The sequence below is a fragment of the Acinonyx jubatus genome, chromosome B1 (genome assembly GCF_027475565.1).
Source record: "Acinonyx jubatus isolate Ajub_Pintada_27869175 chromosome B1, VMU_Ajub_asm_v1.0, whole genome shotgun sequence".
NCBI lineage: Eukaryota > Metazoa > Chordata > Mammalia > Carnivora > Felidae > Acinonyx > Acinonyx jubatus.
This window is the reverse complement of record NC_069382.1, coordinates 169,034,253-169,053,860: the sequence shown is the minus strand read 5'-3', so window position 1 is coordinate 169,053,860 and position 19,608 is coordinate 169,034,253. Positions and strand designations below refer to the sequence as shown.

Genomic DNA, 19,608 nt, shown 5'->3' with positions numbered 1-19,608 from the left:
GACTTGCCAGAAAACGTGCTGCAGTTTTGAAGAACATGTCGACATCAGCTAGATGAAGGGGGAAACACATCCTATGCAGACAGCATGCGTACCAAGGCACAGGATATGAGGGCTTAACGTGTGTCCAACTTAGTAATATTATTTGTTATGGCTGAAGGGCAGGGTACTACATATAGTTAACTGAAGAGAAATGAAGTTTAAAATGTGGGCAGGAGCCAGAACATAGTGTCTATTATGCTAAATCTTAGCATCACTTTCTGAATAATCCTTCCTTTTCACAAAGAAATAAGAATAATGTTTATTGAGCACTTACTAAGTGTCAGTGTCTCTTCTAAGTGCTTTACATGTATTAACTCATTTAATTCTCACAATTATCCATGCAGTAGATACTAGTATTGTGCCTTTTTTTACATAACAAGAAACTGGGGTGCAGAAAGGTTACATAATTTGTTTCTAGTCACACAGCTATATTTAAACTCAGGCAGTCTGATTCCAGAGGCCAAACTGTTAACCACTCTTTCATTATTATGGGATATCTCAAATATTTAAAAGAATACATTTTTTAAAAAGTTTTATCTGGAGACTATAGATTCTGTACAGTATTTTCTTTCTATTTATTCCTATACCAGATTCATGTTATTTAAGTTATGCTTTTTTTTTAATGTTTTCATATGTAAAGGTAGTCTATGCCTTCACTATTTTCCTTTTCTTTTCTTTATTTGTAATTATTGCCTATTTATTCTTCAAGAAAACTTTCATATAATTTTGTTGAAGTAAAATTTGGGGTTTAGAGGATATTTGTCAAAAGTACATTTAAATTTATAAATTAGGTTGGAAAGTATTCAGTGTTTCCATCTAGAAAGAGCTATATATTTCTTCATTCGTTTTCTTTCAAATGTATTGATACATTTTTATAATTTTCTTAAAATAGGTAGCACTTGATAATGTTATTCTTCAATGTGTTATAATTTTGGTAGAAGTGTGATATTTTATTTTCTAGTTCCGCATTATAAGCTTATAGGAATGCTCCTTGTTTGTATTGCTTCCCCTGAAACGCGAAAAAATAAAATTACCACTCAAAAAATATAAAACTAGAAAAGGTATATATTTTTTTCAGTAATGTTCAAAACATTCAGAAAAGATTTGGGTCAATATGAAAGGCTACAAAGAGAATATGGCATTTTTATTCAGTGCTTATACATGTTTTCGTTACGCAAACTACGGTCAGTGATGTGTTTTCATATAATCTTTCCCATAGTAAGAGAGAATGAAATGTGTTGGGGAGCATAGGAGAGCCACCTCCCTCAAATTACGTTGCTCTCCGTGGCCTATCCTAAGTCTCACAGTTCAAGCTAATCATTGACAGAGGTTTACAATCACAAGCTTTTACTGAAGCGTTGATAAGACAGGCGAGCAGTTAGTGGCAAATGAAGTCCGGCTGTGCGGCTGGATCTCCAGGGAATGAATGGATTTTTCTTCAGCACCGATGAAAGAAACATACACTATCGGAAAACAATGTGCAACCGGGGACTGCAAAGATCTGCCATCCTGTCAGCATTTATTCTCCTGCGAGCTGTTACTGGATTCTCTGGAGACGGCAGAGCTGTGTGGTCTAAAAATCCTCATTTTAGCCCGGTAAATGAAAGTCAGCTGTTTCTCTATGACACTTTTCCTAAAAACTTTCTTTGGGGTGTTGGGACTGGAGCATTTCAAGTGGAAGGGAATTGGAAGACAGATGGAAAAGGACCCTCTATATGGGATCATTTCATCCAAACAAACCTTAAAAATGTCAACGGCACGGACAGCTCCAGTGACAGTTACATTTTTCTGGAAAAAGACTTATCAGCCCTGGATTTTATTGGAGTTTCTTTTTATCAATTTTCAATTTCCTGGCCAAGGCTTTTCCCCGATGGAATAGCAGCAGTTGCCAATGCGAAAGGTCTCCAGTATTACAATGCTCTTCTTGATGCTCTAGTACTTAGAAACATTCAACCGATAGTTACTTTGTATCATTGGGATTTGCCTTTGGCCCTACAAGAAAAATATGGGGGGTGGAAAAATGAAACGATAATAGATATTTTCAATGACTATGCCACCTACTGTTTCCAGACGTTTGGGGACCGTGTCAAATATTGGATTACAATTCATAATCCATATCTAGTTGCTTGGCATGGGTATGGGACAGGTCTGCATGCGCCTGGAGAGAAGGGAAACTTAGCAGCTGTCTACTCTGTGGGACACAACCTCATCAAGGTACTGTACGGCTGGCTTCATGTTATAGCTTCAGAATGTTAAGGAGCAAGAGTTAAAGAGAATCACTAAGAAATGTATCTCCTGTTTAAATAATTATTTTCATTAATATCAATTCAACTAATTTTAGCCTAACTCACAGTTCTATCCTCAAATTTCATATTTAAGGTCGTGTTTTATTTATTTAGGCTCTTAGTAATGGATTAAGCTGATTGTTTTCCCTAAATGTTGCCCTTTAAAAACGTTTTAACTCAAAATCTGCAAGTATACAGTGTGAGAATATGAGTTCACTTTCATTGTATGAAAAACCAGTACTTTAGAAATCTAAATGCTGAAACCTTTTCTGAAAATATGCAACCATTTCAGGATTCTTTTAAGGCATGACCATTTCCAATAAATATTTGTTGTTAGTATTGCTATTCTTAGTGATACCTAGCAATAATAAGCTAGATACAGGTTAGCTAACTGATACATATTAAATACAGGAATTGAGACAAATGTACTTCACAGTGGTTTTATCTGTGTTACAGAAAAGATGAGGTTAACTGTTCTAAGAGTTAAAATTAAACTAGTAATATAAAAACTGGGAAGACTATGCTCTACTCAGTATGTTTTAAAAGCTACAGTTAACATTGGGAAATCTGAAAATTACTAAAACAATGCTGAAAATGTAAGCAAAAAAATAGCAAATATTGGTTGGATGCTTACTCTGTACCACAGACCATATTAAGCATTCTGCATGCATTATCACATTTAATCCTTGTGATAACTTCATGAACAAGGTCCTATTAGTATTCCCATTTTAAAGATGAGGAAACTGAAGCTTAGTGGGATTAAATGAATTAATTTATAAATGACAACATAATTAAACATGAAATGTTTTCATTAAGAATGTTTTTAAAAGAGCAATCTTTCAGAGATTTTGAAGAGACTTCACCTCACATTGAGGCTAACATCTAGAATCAGGTTTAACTTTTTGAGTCAAATGGGTTCCTTGGGAAAAATAAATTACTCTGGACACCTACTACATTTAAAAATGAAAACAACTTTGTTAATAGTGTTTAATAATGTGCTAGGAGAAGTATTTTGATTTTTAACAATCAAATGTGAAATGTATAGAAGTAGAAAAATGTTTAGGAACATAAAATTACTCTGTGTCTAAATTTGCGCTTACAAAAATATCTGCCCACCCTTCTTATCTTTTTGAACTTTCTGCGCTATTATATATGTGTGTCATACTATAGTTCTGTTGCATCTGCCTTGGCAGTAAACTGATTGCATTATGATTTCAAGATCATTTACAAATCTTTGGTTAGGGTTGTATATAGAACATTACTGTGAGGCTATACTGTGATTTGGCAAATAAGACCTTAAAGGGGAGAAAACTTACAGCTATTAACTATGAAGATTATGCATATATAAGTTAGAAAAATATTCCTTTGATCTAGTTCTTTAAATTATTAAAATTTAAGCATTCATGTATACTATATGCTTGTGAAGATTAAGAAACATCAGATTGTACCAAAGTTTATAAAGTGGAAAAAGTTAAATTCGTCTCTCCCTCTCCACCTGGCAATCTAAACCTTGAGGAAGCTACTGTTGGTGGTTTCTTATATAGTCTTTTTAAAGTTTTCTACACAAATACATGCACACACATGATTATTTAACTTGTTTATAAAGAAAAATGTTCTCAGTTGTTGAAGTTTACGGTGTGCCTGGAAAATGTTAACAATTGGAATTTTCATGAAAAATCTGTTTTGGTGGTTAATTTAAGGCCTTAAAAACTGGCTATCTGATAAAAAATACACAGGAAAAGTTGTAACTAACAAACAGGCATTGCTTACCAACTTAGCATATAAAATGCTGTATTTTCAGATGTTTTTCATTTTCCCCTAATTTGAGACAAACTCTGCCTTAAACACAAAATCAGCACTCTCTGGTAGTGAAATAAATTTCATTGTTTTAAATTGAGGGATTACATTTTTTAATTATTGTGTTTTCCAAATAATTTCTTCTATCTCTTTAAAATTTCTAAATCACTGACTTAAATAAGGAGGGTAAAAGGTCCTTTGAAATCAGTCAGAAAGTGAAATATGCTTCATAACCCAGTGACATATAGCTCCAGAGAGAAATCTTGCAATGGTTTGGTAGCCTGAGGTGAACTCATTTTTTCCACTGTTCCTTCTCTGTTCTTCCTTTAACGTGAAAAAGATTAATTTGATATTTTATGTTGCAATGAAGTATTTCTTCCTTACTCTGAATACCCAGAAGTATTCCTGAGGATTAGTTTTTAGTCCAAGTTAACACATCTTACTGAGTTTTAAAAAAGCCTAATATGAAAGTAAATTCATGGGTGGTTATAGATCGTTTTATTTCCTACTCCTCAGACATTGAAAAGATTTCACTGTGGCTGTTGGGGTTTTCTAGTGCCAGAATAACCTTGGAAACTCCGTTTCAGTCTGCATTGTCCTGGTTTGGAGGGAACCTGAATGGCCTAGTCAGTCCTGAGACTGACCTGGAATTTAAATTCCAACTTCATTGCAGATTTGGTGATTACCTTAGAGTGAGCCTAAGCCTTGGGTAAAAATTTGTCGTTATCACACCTACTAATGGACGCTCCATTCTGAGTTTTGAACAATATTTGGAAAAGAAAGAGAGTACATCTTTTGACTGACCATCTCTAAGCATGGTAGTCATGGCTTTAAATATTATGTATAACTTCGGCAGCAACCTTGCCAGATACCTGTTATTATCCCTGTTTTACCACAGAGTGATTATTTCCAACATGCATCATGCTGCACCCCTGCATAAAATCTAGGAAGTGGCTCCCCAAAGCTTTTAGGATTAACGTCCTGATTTTCCACCAAGACATCCAACCCCTGGCCTGCATTCCCGCGTCCTTCCTGGCTACTCTCCCATCTCCATCACTAATGCCAACCCCTCCCACCCCATGCTCCACGATAATACACTAGGAGTGTTTTGATTGTACCTTACTAGTCCTCCCCATTCAGCCTTTACTAGCATTCTATCCAGTGAGAATGCCCTTTGTACTCTCTACTTTACCCATCTAATGTCCTTCAAGATTCAGTTTAGGCAGTCACCACCTCTAAGTTATTCTTGACCTGCTAAGGTTGTTGTCCCTTCTAAGGGCTCCCATAATAAGATGTGCTTGCTGCTACCGTAGCACTCATAGCATGTGGTGCTCTTCTGTCTCCCCAAGGAGCCTGAGAGCTCCTTGAAAGGAGAGGCTATTCTTTATTTGTCTTTGTGTTTCTAGCACCCAACACAGAATATTAGGATTAGGTACATGCGAGGTAGAAATGTTTTTTGAGTGAGTAGTTTAGGATTTCTTTCTTAAACCTTGTAATCAAAGAGCCAATGTCAAGTTCAAAACTCATATTTTGTTGCATTATTACTAATTCTTGAAATATTGCCTATGTTAATCCACTGGTATATCAGTCAAGACTTTTTGGTTGTGAGTGACAGAAACCTAATTCAAGTTGACTTAAGCAAAAATGAGCAATTTCCTGGCCCAGTAACCAAATCACAGGGATGAATGGATCCAGTAATGAGGACACTGTCAGAAGCCCTTTGTCTCGGATCTCTCACAACCTTCTCTTCTTGGGGTTCGGCATCATTCTCTCCTTTGTAGAGGAAAGATTTCTCTCTTTCAAGTTCAATTTTTAAAGTCCCAGAGACGGATCCCAGCCTGTGTGGCCTATTGCTCTCATCCCTCAGATCAGCAAAGCTTCAAGGTTTCACATTAGTAAAGATGGTTAAGGTGTCTGTTTTCTTCCTACTTTTAAGTCAATAAATATGCATAATAATTTAAATTTGTAGGTCCCTCTCCCCCTTAAAAGGGAACATCTAGAACTTCTGAGTAAACATGCCCAGAGGTTGGGGAAGATGACTTTGCTCATAAGATGGCAAGTCATTCAGTTTACCACTCCACAAAATAGCTTCCATGATAGTTTTGACTTCATTGCCTTAAATTTTTGTCTTTCATAGACATGTACTGTTTACGTAGTATCAGGATTTCTCAACCTCAGTGCTATTGACATTTGGGGCCAAATAATTCTTTTTGTGGTGGGCTTTCGTGTGCTTTGTAGAATGTTTAGCAGTATCCCTGGCCTCTACCCACTAGAGAGATGACAGTAGTACCCTTGTCCTCAGGGTTGTGACACCAAATTTGTCTCCAGACATTGTCAAATGTCCCCAACAAGTGGAAGGCAAAATTCTTCTCCTTTCCTTCTCCTGTAAACCTGTAATAGACAATTGGTTAAAAACATGAAGCAGAAAGAGCAAGGACATTGAAATATAATTAGTATGAGGGACATAAAATCGCTTCATGATTTTCACCAGAACTGTAAGTTGCACACATACACTCTATATTAATTTATGTCTAGTTTGGCTTTTCACACATTGAGAATAGAGACTCTCTCTACTAGCGTTGCATTACTTGCGAAATACTTGTAAAAACTGCCCCAGACCATTTCTCTTACATAGTTATTTACAAACAAAACATTAAATGTACTTTTTGAAAAGCAAAATTCAAGAATCCAAACAAACATTACGTAAACAACTTTTATCCACTTTTGATGCCACAACATCTTGTTTCACAAAGTTTGTTTTTTTGTGTATCACTTCATGTTGGCTTTTTTTTTTGCTTTTTTTTTGTTTGTTTGTTTGCATATCCAAGTGCCACATGTACTATTACTTACTAAAATGTTTTTCCTTAAAATGTTTATTTTGGAAGAAAAATTTATTCTTACTATACATGAGATAAGTATTTTCAAATGCCCTTCAAATAAATATGTAACATTGAAAACAAAAAACTTTCTTCTTTGTTACACCTAATGTCACCTCCCATACAAAAAGAGGTAGGTATACCAGACTTGGAAAATACCACTGTAATACATTTGGTCCTAAAACCAAACAGAGTGTGCCATTTAAAAATGTGACATAAAATGCTTTTTCTTGTGTAATTAAAATAATTTGAATAATGTATGATTATTAAATGGGAGAATGCCAAAATTTATGTTTATGTACATGAGCATCTTAAATATTCGTAATTTATTTTTGAATATTTTCAATTTATTTAAAATAAACTTTCTTTTTTTATGTTATTGCTTTAAGAAAAAGTTCCAATCAATACAGCTTTTATTGCATCTTTAAAATACTACAAATAAGTCTGAAAAATCATCTGACATCTTGCTATTTCTGTAGCTGGACAACTTAGATCTTATTCATCAGTCTGCTGAACTGTTCCTTTTTCAGAAACATAGATACTATCCCCAGATTTTCTGACATCCTTTTTTTTTAACTGTTGTGGCTTGCTGAATCAAAGCAGCTGAGTTTGATACAAGTTCAATGTAATTTCCTTCAAGAGTTAACTCAACTTTGGCCTTGAGATACAGAATTGAGATACTTTCCAACACAATTTTTAATAAAATAGGCTTATATAAAATAAAATGTATGTCAACACTTTTTTGTATATTACACAGAAATGATGAAATTATTTTTTAAATTCCTCAGGGGTTCAAGAGATTGCTTAATACTATGAAAGAGGCTTTCAGGACAAGAAATGTTGGGAAACTCTGCTCGAGGTCAAGGCCTCACCTACTTGTTTCTGAGCCTGGGATAAGATTTGATTTAGTCCCTATTTTTCTACCTCTTTGAGGAACATTGTCTTAGCATTTCTTGGCCATTGTTCCCTCAGAAAAGTTCATACAAGGCTGGGTATGCATTAGGTATCAATAAATAATTCAACTCATTATTTTCTATTTAAGGAAGATCTACCTTGTTCCAGAAAGGATTTTTTTTCCCCAGAAAGGATTTAAAATTGAAGTTGAATAAAAGTTGATTTCAGACACACAGACACACCACACACACACACACATACACGCACATGCATACACACACACCAATACGGATTCTGGCATAAACACATAGTCTTTTCAAAATATGCAAATCAATTATCTATGCTTGTTTCTATTAAAAATTTCACATCAAGGGAGCCTGGGTGGCTCAATTGGTTAAGTCTCCGACTCGGTTTGGGCTCAGGTCATGATCTCACAACTCGTGAGTTCGAGCCCCACATCAGGCTCTGTGCTGATAGTGTGGATACTACTTGGGATTCTCTGTCTCCATCTCTCTCCGCCCCTGCCCTGCTCTCTCTGTATCTCTCAAAAATAAATAAATGAACATCAAAAAAATTTTACATTAAAAACCCACCTTGAAACAAGCTGCAGAATATTGACAACACTTAAAGCTGAGTGATGTGCTCATGAGGGTTCACTATATTCTTCTATTTTTATATGTTATGAAAATTTCCACTATTAGTAAAGAGATTATTTTATATTTTAAAAGACAACAATTATCTTTATATAATACACTTCTTAACCAAAATTTAGTGTTAAAACTCAAAAAAACAGCTATGAAAGGCCACCATTCACACGATTAATAACTAAGCCTTCTTTCCAACAGAACACGGCAACTACTTTCTTGAACAAGAAAGCTGCAGTGTTTCACAGGCACATTTAAACAGATAAAAATGTCACTTTTTAAGCCTCTTCTGCCCAAATCCCCACCAATATCTTGAAGGCTAAGTGTGATATTTTGAAATGGAAATACTAGCAAGAGCCTTCTTTAGCTTATCTTGGTCAGATAGAAACAAAATCTCTAATGATCATCTGAAATGATTTTTTTCCATGAGAAAAATAAAGGAATGTTTAAAAACTCCCTTGTTAAAGTTGGGTTACAAGACAACAAAATACCAAAAGTAATTTTGGGGGCGCCTGGGTGGCTCAGTCCATTAAGCATCCAACTTCAGCTCAGGTCATGATCTCATAGCTCATGAGTTCGAGCCCCAACTCGGGCTCTGTGCTGACAGCTCGGAGCCTGGAGCCTGCTTCAGATTCTGTGTGTGTGTGTCTCTCTCTCTGCCCCTCCCCCACTCGCCCTCTATCTCTCTCTCTCTCTCTCAAAAGTAAATAAACATTAAAAAAAATTTTTTAATTAATTTTTGCTAAATCTATGGTTAAAAAACCAGCCCAAAGTTTTCTGTCAATGAAGGACAGAAAAAAAGGTTGAAAAGAAAAAAGCCTTGTTACTTGCTACCTTCCACCACTTTCCTGTCCCACACAAAATGAACAAAAAAAGGACACAGGAATGGGGGAAGAGGTTGGTCTTAATTCTTACAGTAAAGTGGAGAATTAAGACAATTATTGCAGATAAGTTTTTGACATTCTATCTTACTATTTTTTTTTAAGTTTATTTATTTATTTTGAGAGACAGGGAGAGAGAGAATCCCAAGCAGGCTTCACACTGTCAGCGCAGAGCCCAACATGGGGCTCAAATTCGCGAACCATGAGATCATGACCTGAGCTGAATTTGGATGTTTGACTGACTGAACCACCCAGGTGCCCCTCTATCATACTATTCTTTTTTTTTTTTTTAAGTTTGTTAATTTATTTTGAGAGAGAGTGAGGAGCAGAGTGACGGGGGGGGAGAGAGAGAGAGGGAGAGGGGGGGGGAGGGGGGGGGGAGAGAGAGAGAGAGAGAGAGGGAGAGAGAGAGAGAGAGAGAGAGAGAGAGAATCCCAAGCAGTCTCCACACTGTCAGCACAGAGTCCCATGTAGGGCTCAAACCCATGAACCATGAGATCATGACCTGAGCCAAAACCAAGAGTCAGATGTTTGACTGAGCCACCCAGGCACTGCTCTATCATACTATTCTTAATCATTATTATAAGAAGAATACCTCATACCTACCGTAGTGTCTGAAACTATACTAGGTACTTTTCATACATTGTCTCATTTGATTTGTACATCAACTCTGCCAGGTAGGTACTCTCATAGTCATTTTACAGTTGGTGACGCGGAAGCCCAGAGAAGTTTCTCTGAGGTTGTGTGTGATTTTTACTCCGTAATAATTGACAGAACCAAAATTCAAATCTTATCCATCTGAATCCAAGCTAACAAGGTTTAATGACATGAATCAGCTACCTGGCTTCAATGGAAAAGAACAATTTATAGTCTTAAAACCCATGGCAGTCACTTGCGTTGATGCTGACTCACAGATACTTAACTTCACTTTGCCTTTTTAAAGACCAGAACCATCCATCCACATATTTTATTTGTCCACAAAATCTATGAACAATTTATCCCTGACTCATACATTAACCATGAGGTTTTCCATGTGTTTCCATGATTTTAATGTTTTATTTGCTCAAAACTTTAGTGTCCCATTGAAGTAATGTTAAATCACATGTGTGTGCCCTTGGCAAAACCATTTGAAGTTTAATAAAAATTTTTTTTAATGTTTATTCATTTTTGAGAGAGACAGACAGAGAGACAGAGTACGAGCAGGGGAGGGGCAGAGAGGCAGACATACACAGAATCCCAAGCAGGCTCCAGGTTCTGAGCTGTCAGCACAGTCACGGGGCTCGAACTCATGAGCCGCGAGATCATGACCTGGGCCAAAGTTGGACACTTAACCGTTTGAGCCTCCCAGGCACCTCGTACAGTTTAATACATTTTAACACAATTATTCATTTAATTAGCTAATGCATAGTACCTATATGATAATCCCATTAGCGTCTAAGACACTTCTAACAAAATATAGGAAATAATGATCAAACAAGTTAAGATTGGCATTCTTACAGGCATTTCTAATCAAATTTGAATACAAAGATGAAAACTGCTTATACATAAGAATTGCCAAAGACAGCTTCTATACTCAAAATACCATTGTCAGGAGTCATGTAAAAAAACCTATTTGTAGAAGACAATTGGTATTCTAAAATCTTCAAGAGACTAATATTTACTTTTTCTTTTAAATGTTTATTTTTATTTTTGAGAGAAAAAGAGAGAGACAGAGTGTGAGCAGAGAGAGAGGGAGACACAGACTCCTAAGCAGGCTCCAGGCTGTCAACACAGAACCTGACGCGGGGCTCGAACTCACAGACCACAAGATCATGACCTGAGCCGAAGTTGGTCGCTTAACTGACTGAGCCACCCAGGCACCCCAATATTTACTTTCTCTAATCGTTCAGTAGAAAAAGTTATACTTCAGTGAATGATTAACAAGAGTTTAAGTAAATGTAATTATAAGTGTTCAGAGAATAACATTGTGATCATATTTAAACAGCTTGGTTTGATGTGAACACTCTCATACGTGGAAAAGGAAGCCAGAGATCAGAAAATACTGTAAGCGATCAAAAGGGTGCTGGATATGATGGAGAAAATGAACCGAGGAAAGCTTTGCATTAGTGTAAAAAATCTTACTGAGAAAACTGACAAGTCATTTAGTCTATGTTAAAAGAAAAGAGGGTCATTAAACAGACATTAGTGATTCTGTCGCTGAAAAGCAGTAGGAATGCTAAGAATAGATCAGAACTCCCAAACTTACTAACCAGTAAAGAGTGAATCACAGAAGTAATTAAAGTGGTTTCTGGGTGATCTGCCTGAAAATGTTTGGGGGAAGTCTTGAGGCTGGGGAAAACCAAATCTTTTAGTATTTTGGAGAGTATATTGATGGGTTCTTCATAGTGTCATATCTTGATTATGTGACTGAGTCTTAAAAAAAGGGGGGGCTGAGGTTTACTGCTCTCAGTTCTTCTTTCATATTAATCACATATATATTGTATGTCTTCTGCTCTTACCTTTGAATATCAACATTTATTATTATGGAGTAAAAAGGCATTATTTAATAGATAATAAAATCCAGAATAACTGAACTTTTTATAAGTTTCGGTTTTTCCCATGAGAGTTTTGGAACTTTGGAGAAACTAGAGTAATAGCTCAGAGCAATTAAATACACTGACAGAAACCATTTGTTTCAACCAGTTCTCTCGACTTTTTAAAATTAGAAATATTATGCATTTTTACTGCAAAACATTCAAACAATACAGAAAGACATAAGTCAAAGTCAAAAATGGAAAGTCTCCTCTTATACCCTAACCCCACACCCCAGAAGTAACAACTGCTAGCAGCTTGCTCATTACCCACATACTTTTCTAGGTGTATATAAACACATATGTAAAGTCACATTTTTTTCACAAAATTTGAATCATATTATTATGCTAAGTTTCAGTTATCATTTCTGATTAATTGAAATGCAAAAGTATACTGCTTTTTTTTTAATGTTTATATACTTTTGAGAGAGAGAGAGAGAGAGAGAGTACGAGTAGGGGAGGGATAGTGAGAGAGGGAGACACAGAACCTGAAGCAGGCTCTAGGCTCTGAGTCGTCAGCACAGAGCCAGATTCAGGGCTCAAACCCACTAACCGTGAGATCATGACCTGAGCCTAAGTTGGATGCCCAACCAACTATGCCACCCAGGCGCCCCAAAAGTATACTGCTTTTACCTACTTATTACAGTACTTCTCTTTCCTATTAGAAGTTATACTTCAGGGCACCTGGGTGGCTCAGTCCGTTGAACGTCTTAATTCTGCTCAGGTCATGATCTCACGGTTAGTGAGTTCAAGCCCCACATCAGGCTCACTGCTGTCAGCACAGAGCCCGCTTCAGATCCTCTGTCTTTCCCTCTCTGCCCCTCCCCTGCTTGCACTCTCTCAAAAATAAATAAAACATAAAAAAAAAAAAGAAGTTATACTTCATCTGAAGGCAGGAGTTATCTTGTTAATGTTTTTTCTAAATGCCCACCAAGGTGCCTTGTATTTGTTAAATAAGTATTTGTAGACTTGAATTTAAGCAATTAATCAATGTGAATGAATGGAGAGTGAAGAAAAAGATAAAATAGCCGTAGGTTAAAGGAAAAAGATAAAATGATTTATTGAAATTTGTTTTTGCTAACGTGTATGATTTCTCTAAGGGAAAAAAAATAAATAGAAGGTAATGCTAATGAATTCACTGTTTGATTAGGTACTGATATGGTGCCCCGGCTGGTGAGGCTGGATGAAGGTGTAATCAAAACCACGACTCCCAGTTTGCCTCTTTCCTTACAGTGTTACTGGCACCCAAAAACTGTCCCATGGGTTTCACAGTGTACTGGTCCTTGTTTTTGCGCCTTGTCTGTTACATACCCCTAGCATTGTCTCAGCCTGTTCAATCACCTTTGGGTCTAAGGCATAAAAGTATGCTTCAAAGGCATAGAATTTAATGCATGTAATGTCCTGGAAATGACAGTGACGGAGAAAGCTGAAAGACTCAGTTCCAATCCTAGCTTTGCCACTGAGACATTGGGCAAGTCACTTACATCTTGGGCTTCAGCATCTCATCTATATAGAAGATATTTGCAGATTGGATCAAGTGACCTATAAGGTCCATCCCCTACCTCTAGTTAGCAGGCAAGAGCCCAGAACTTGGAGAACCACAGTGTGGGCTTGACTTGGTTTCTGAAACTAGACAAGTCATTTAACCTCCCCATCCATTGGTCTCTTCGCCTCTAAAGTGGGAATGCTAATTGTACCTACCTTAATTCTCCTAAATAAAGATTAAATGAGATAGTACATGGGAAGCACTTAGAACAGTGCTCAGCATATCTGGCCCTGGATACATGTTGGTTCTTATTACTATTTACACTATTAATTTTCTATGGTTCTGTAATTTAATCACTGTTTGTTTGATCATGAAAATCACTAATCTTTAATGACCATTTAATTATGATTTGTTTGAAAATGGTGCTGCACTGAATGCTATACAACCACAGCATCCCTGCCCTCTTGGTCTAACATTCACAATGGTGTAAAGATCTCAATCCTCAATCAAGACGGTCAAGTGTAGAAGTGGTCCCTCAGGATTCATTTAGCTTCTGACACCAATGAGGACAATATCTAATGCCAACTTTGCTGGTTCTAGGAAAGGAGCCCAGGGAATTATACAGACGTGTTCTATGCTGGGCCAGGCACTTGGACAGCTACATGGTTTTCTGAAAACTCCAAATTTTTTCCATGACCTTTCTAGGTGATACTGAATTTCACATACATAGATATTTTCCTCTCTGCATGGAAGAGTGGGATACAATACCTTCATTCTATGACCGTTCAGTTCTTTTAATCAATTATAATCAAGTACAGCAGGAAGAAAATATAATTTTAAAACAGTATGTTGTGGTTCATGTCAGATAGTCCCCAAGTGCTTCTAAATTTAGAACTAGTCGGACATATAGAAAGCAGGATGGTTTAGTAAAGTGACCAGAAAGGCCTGGGTTCAAATCCTAGCTTCACCAATGTCCAGCCTCTGTGAACCTCAGTTTCTTCTCTAAAATGGCAAAAATTAAATCTGCCTTGTAGGGGCTGTACTATCGACAATGTGTGTCAGGTGACCAGCTGACTAGCTGACCCATACTGGGCATTCATTCAGCAAGTATTCTGTGTCAGGCTTTTCTCTGGGCATCTATAGGTACCACTGGAAACAAAATAGGTACAGTCTCTGCATTCAAGAGGCTTGGAGGCCAGGCATGGTTCTATATTATATGGGCCTGAAATGTACAATCTGGGGGACCCTCTGTAAGAAAAAAATTATGGACATGAAAGTTGGTACAAGAGTGAACATTTATTTGGAATGAGAAAAATATTACAACAGGTTACTGTGGGCTTGATTCAGATTCCTTTTTTTCCAAGGTCTCTTCAGGGAATTCATAAGGAATACTTACCTAGAAATGCTTCTAAATACAACCTGGCTTCCAACCCACCTAGCACATTCTATAGGGACCCATATAAGTGAGTGGCCCTAAAACTTCAGCTTCCTTTAGTTCATGGGAAATCTGCCTTTGTTGCAGGGCCCAAAAGGTCTTGTCTTATTTTTGTTATTGTAATAATTGTATTATTTGTAATTTCCAGAGTGTTTTCTATGTTGACTGTCTTTAAATCTTCATTCCTAAATCCTGAGGAAAGGCCTCAGGTCATCCACTCAGACCATTTTAGCTTCAATTATACTCTGAGATATGGTCCTTTTGCATGAAAAAATTACTAACAAGATCACGATTGTTAATGTAATAATAACAGGAAGCTTAAAATATCATTCCAACCTCTGCAGACTTGGCATGCAAATGTTCTCCTTGGGCAAGGAAATTGAACTTCAGTTAAGCATCAATTTACTAATATTGATTTCTTCTAAGGCCCCTTCTAATATCTGGGGAAACCCACAGATGCTTTGCTTAATTAATTATAAGGTTTATTCTAGACCTTTTTCCTTTTATGTTGCCAGGTTTAGATCCTGACTCAAACATTAGTTGAATTTAGTAATATTATCATTGAAATTAGAATTCTATAACAATATTAAAACCATTTTTTTGAAGGAACAAATATAGTAGAGTTTAGCTTTTACATGATTTCTACGGGGAAATCCTGAAACTATACAAACTGATAACGAACAAAGATTTGTCAGAATCATTTGAAAACATAACAATTGGAAAGAAAATAGGAAAATTCATTAAAACAAATTTTAATATTATCATTACTGAGCTATTCCAACTATAGAAAACATGAATTTGAACCATTAAAAATAGGATAGGTAAAAATTTTCTTTATGAAAGGTGGGAACTTTTGTTAATATTGAAATTCTCACCTAAGATTAATGAGGGATATCATTTCCCAGAGTTTCAAGATTCAAAAAAAAATTAAAGAAGTAGCAGTCACATAATAAACTTTAATGAAATAATAGTTACATATTTTTTTAGCAATGAACAGTAAAGTTTGCATATCTTAAACACCCAATAAATATTTGTGGAAAATGAATGAATGTTAAATAAGCTGGAAGGGCAGTAATTATAATTAGCAGAAAACCGGATGCTAACATAAAGAAGTGTTGAGTAGATGAAATAAATGAATCAATGAGTCAAACCGAAATTATTATCATTATTATTATTATTATTATTATTATTATTATTATTTTGATTTCAGGAATAGAATTTAGTGATTCATCACTTAACATACAACACCCAGTGCTCATCCCAACAAGTGCCCTCCTTAGTGCCCATCACCCATTTAGCCCAGTCCCCCCTCCCCTCCAGCAACCCTCAGTTTGTTCTCTACAGTTGAGAGTCTCTTCTGGTTTGCCTCCCCCTCTCTTTTTTTTTTTCTCCTTCCCCTATGTTCATCTGTTTTGTTTCTTAAATTCCACATATGAGTGAAATCGTATGGTATTTGTATTTCTCTGACTGACTTATTTTGCTGAGCATAATACCCTCTAGCTCCATCCAATCAAGCTGAAATTAATCCCAATCCAAATGGACAATGACTAAAACTCAATCAGCTGTAAAAAAATAAATGAGAACACACACGTCTAGCCATGAAACTCGAGAGGTAAGGGAGAGCTGGCTGCAGAACACTCTTCCTGCCCACGTAGACTTCCTACCATTGTTTTCCACAGCAAGTTAAAGTTATCTTCAGCTTCCTTTTTTAAAGTACAGTACTTCAAGGGCGCCTGGGTGGCTCAGTCGGTTGAGCGGCCGACTTCGCTCAGGTCACGATCTCACGGTCCGTGAGTTCGAGCCCCGCATCAGTCTCTGTGCTGACAGCTCAGAGCCTGGAGCCTGCTTCAGATTCTGTGTCTCCCTCTCTCTCTGGCCCTCCCCCCATTCATGCTCTGTCTCTCTCTCTCTCTCTCTCAAAAATAAATAAATGTTAAAAAAAAAATTTTTTTTAAATACTAAGTATTTAAAAATAAATAAATAAATAAAGTACAGTACTTCAAATTTACATTTGTGTAGTCTTCACAGAGTCTTCACATGTTTTACCTCATTCGGTCTTCACTACAATTGTCTAGCGTGTTTCATTTTAGCTTAGGATAACAGAGGGAGAGGGAAAACTGAGGCTATCGGAGGGAATGATTTACCCAATTGGCAGTAGGGCCAGTACTAGAGCCTAGGTCTCTTGCTTTCGGGACCTGGGTCCTTTCCCCTATGATACCATGTAGGTAAGTAGCAGTTTCCTGTCGCTCTTGATAACCATGTATCCCCAAATACAGCAATGTTTTGAAGGAGATGGTCAAAGAATACTCACACCAATGGACAAAATGTGTGAAGAGTAATTTGGAAATATGTAAAACAATTTTAAAAATAGGTAGCCCATTTGTGGGATTAATAGAAGGAAATAAATCAAGCACATTAAAAGCTATATGCCCAAAGTTAGTTATTGCAACGTTATTTATGACAGGAAAAAAAAATGAGAGGAAGGAAGGAAGGAAGGAAGGAAGGAAGGAAGGGAGGAATAAAGGAAGGGGGGGGAACCAAGCTAAATCCTATCAAAAGAGAGAGATGACTAAGTAAGCCATATTTCATCAAATTGGTGAATGGTTATGAAGATTAAAAAGATGGAAACTGTTCAAAGGGATATTAGCTGGGAAATATATTTGGGAAAGCTGGATGGGATCACAGAAATATGAAAACAGTTTGCTATGATTGTAGGGTTTTAAATAAATTTTAACAGTGTTTACTTAATACTTTATGAAATAGCTTTAACAATAAACAAGTTTATAGTTCACATGAAGATATTTCAACCAAAGTGTGACTAAAATCATGCACAGATTTGGAAATTTAGCTTTCGACAAATGATTGCGGGTTCCTGAAACACAGACACGGGTGATATGCTACGTTTGCTCATCTGTCTTCAGCCCGTACCCTCCACAGCCTTCCCTTCCACCAGCGTCCCGCCATGTCTTCCTGATCTCTGACCCCCGTCTTCATCTTGTTTCTGAAATTGTGTCGATATCTTATTTGCTTCCTATCGTTCATAGAACTTATCTGAATCTGCTCTTCTAGGGGCATCAAAGAAAGCTGTTATGTCAGACTAGAGGAGGGAACAGAAGAAGATATTTGGCCCCTGGCTGTCTCTCAGTGACATCAGGCCCTGATAGCTGGCTCAAAAGGAAAAAGCTGCTGACTTCCCCTTTAAGCCACTGAATCTGAAGAACAAAGGTTGAAGCTCCCTTAAATCAATCATTCCAAAGGTAGATGGCCTTGTACAAGATAGAGGGTAACCTTGGAAAATCGCACAAGGAGTGTTGTGCAAGGCTGCAGGGCCAGGCCGCACTCCTAAACCCCATTTCGGTTTTCCCAACAGACCTCCTTTATGAGGGCCAGACCAAAGGACATGCATGGATATCCCCATTTCATTAAGATTTATGTCAAACTCACTATGTTGGAGCAATACTTTTTACCTTGTTACTTGGCAAACAGGATCAAGTTATAACCATAAGTACCACACAAAGAACCTCCCCCACATTCTCCACATGAGAATGGAGAGGGTGTCTTCAGTCCTGAGCAAAGATAACCCTGGATACCTTGATAGCCTATGCAAATAGCAGCAAAGGTGAAAGAGACACTGGGGAATACGAAGGTCACCTTGGGGCATGACAACACGTGTGTGTGTGTGTGTGTGTGTGTGTGTATCTCCTGAAAACTTTCTTGGAAGGGAGTTGCCAATGTACATGTCTGTTGTCTTCTAAGCTGTTCTATTTCTCATTAAAATGCTGATACAACCAAGATTTTATCACAGCTTAGGTCATCTTTCATATAATCACTGAAATCTGCAACAGAACATCTCTATCTTAAAGAAATTCCCCTCTCCTTTTTTTGCTCCCATTAGGACTGTTTTAATGAATGTATACTGATTCCATCTCACTCTTCCTCTAGTGTCTGATAACATCATATTTGCAAGGCAGTTAGTTTATGACTTGGAATCTTACATGTTCAGGGCTTTACACTTTACACATCACAGGTGCACAACAGCCCTGAAGAGATGTACTGATGATCACTGTGGCTTTTGTGAATGAAACTACTGAGGATACCGAGGGATTAAGTGACAGATCAGAATAAAGCAAAGAATGCTTCCTTTCCACTCATGCATGATTGCTTTCATATCGAATCAGAAAAAAACAAAAAAAAGTCTTTTTCAAGTCTTTCTGTTGTGATTCCAGCCCCAGAAAATCCCAGAAAGAGTGAATAAGACCACTTTAGGTGAAGTCTGTCCCAGGCTCTCCTGTGATTCCTTCCAGGAACCTTCCAGGTTCCAGGTAGGGGAGAAGGCCACAGCCTGAATATTTCTTTAGGAGGAGAGCATTCTTAAGTATCCTTGGGAATGTCTGGGTGCTAAATGATTCCAGGATCTTCCAGTGAAAACTGACCAAGGACAGGTAGAATGGAGGTAATACTTCGAGGCAAATACTCCTTCAGAAAATCTTTTAAGGAATTATTTAAATTAGCTATTATTGCATAAAGCAAGGAGGCATCAGTTCTAGAATCCTTACCTCTTACGGTAACACCTATCTTTCCTCATCTTAACACAATTTATGGACCATTTTCAGTGTCCACAGGATCTATTAAGTTCGAACCATTGCTCATATTTGATTGTTTTTGGCTTATAAAAGGGCATTTCACATAATTCAACCCAAT

At 37.0% G+C, this 19,608-nt stretch overlaps 1 protein-coding gene across 1 annotated transcript in view; it reads left to right on the top strand.

Moving 5' to 3' along the window:
• The first annotated feature begins 1,412 nt into the window (after positions 1-1,412).
• Positions 1,413-19,608, top strand: part of KLB (klotho beta) — a 36,638-nt gene continuing 18,442 nt past the window's right edge. The window contains 2 exon segments of the mRNA XM_015083288.3: positions 1,413-1,472; positions 1,474-2,253. Of these exon segments, the coding sequence (XP_014938774.2) occupies positions 1,428-1,472; positions 1,474-2,253 (825 nt within the window). The 5' untranslated portion in view covers positions 1,413-1,427.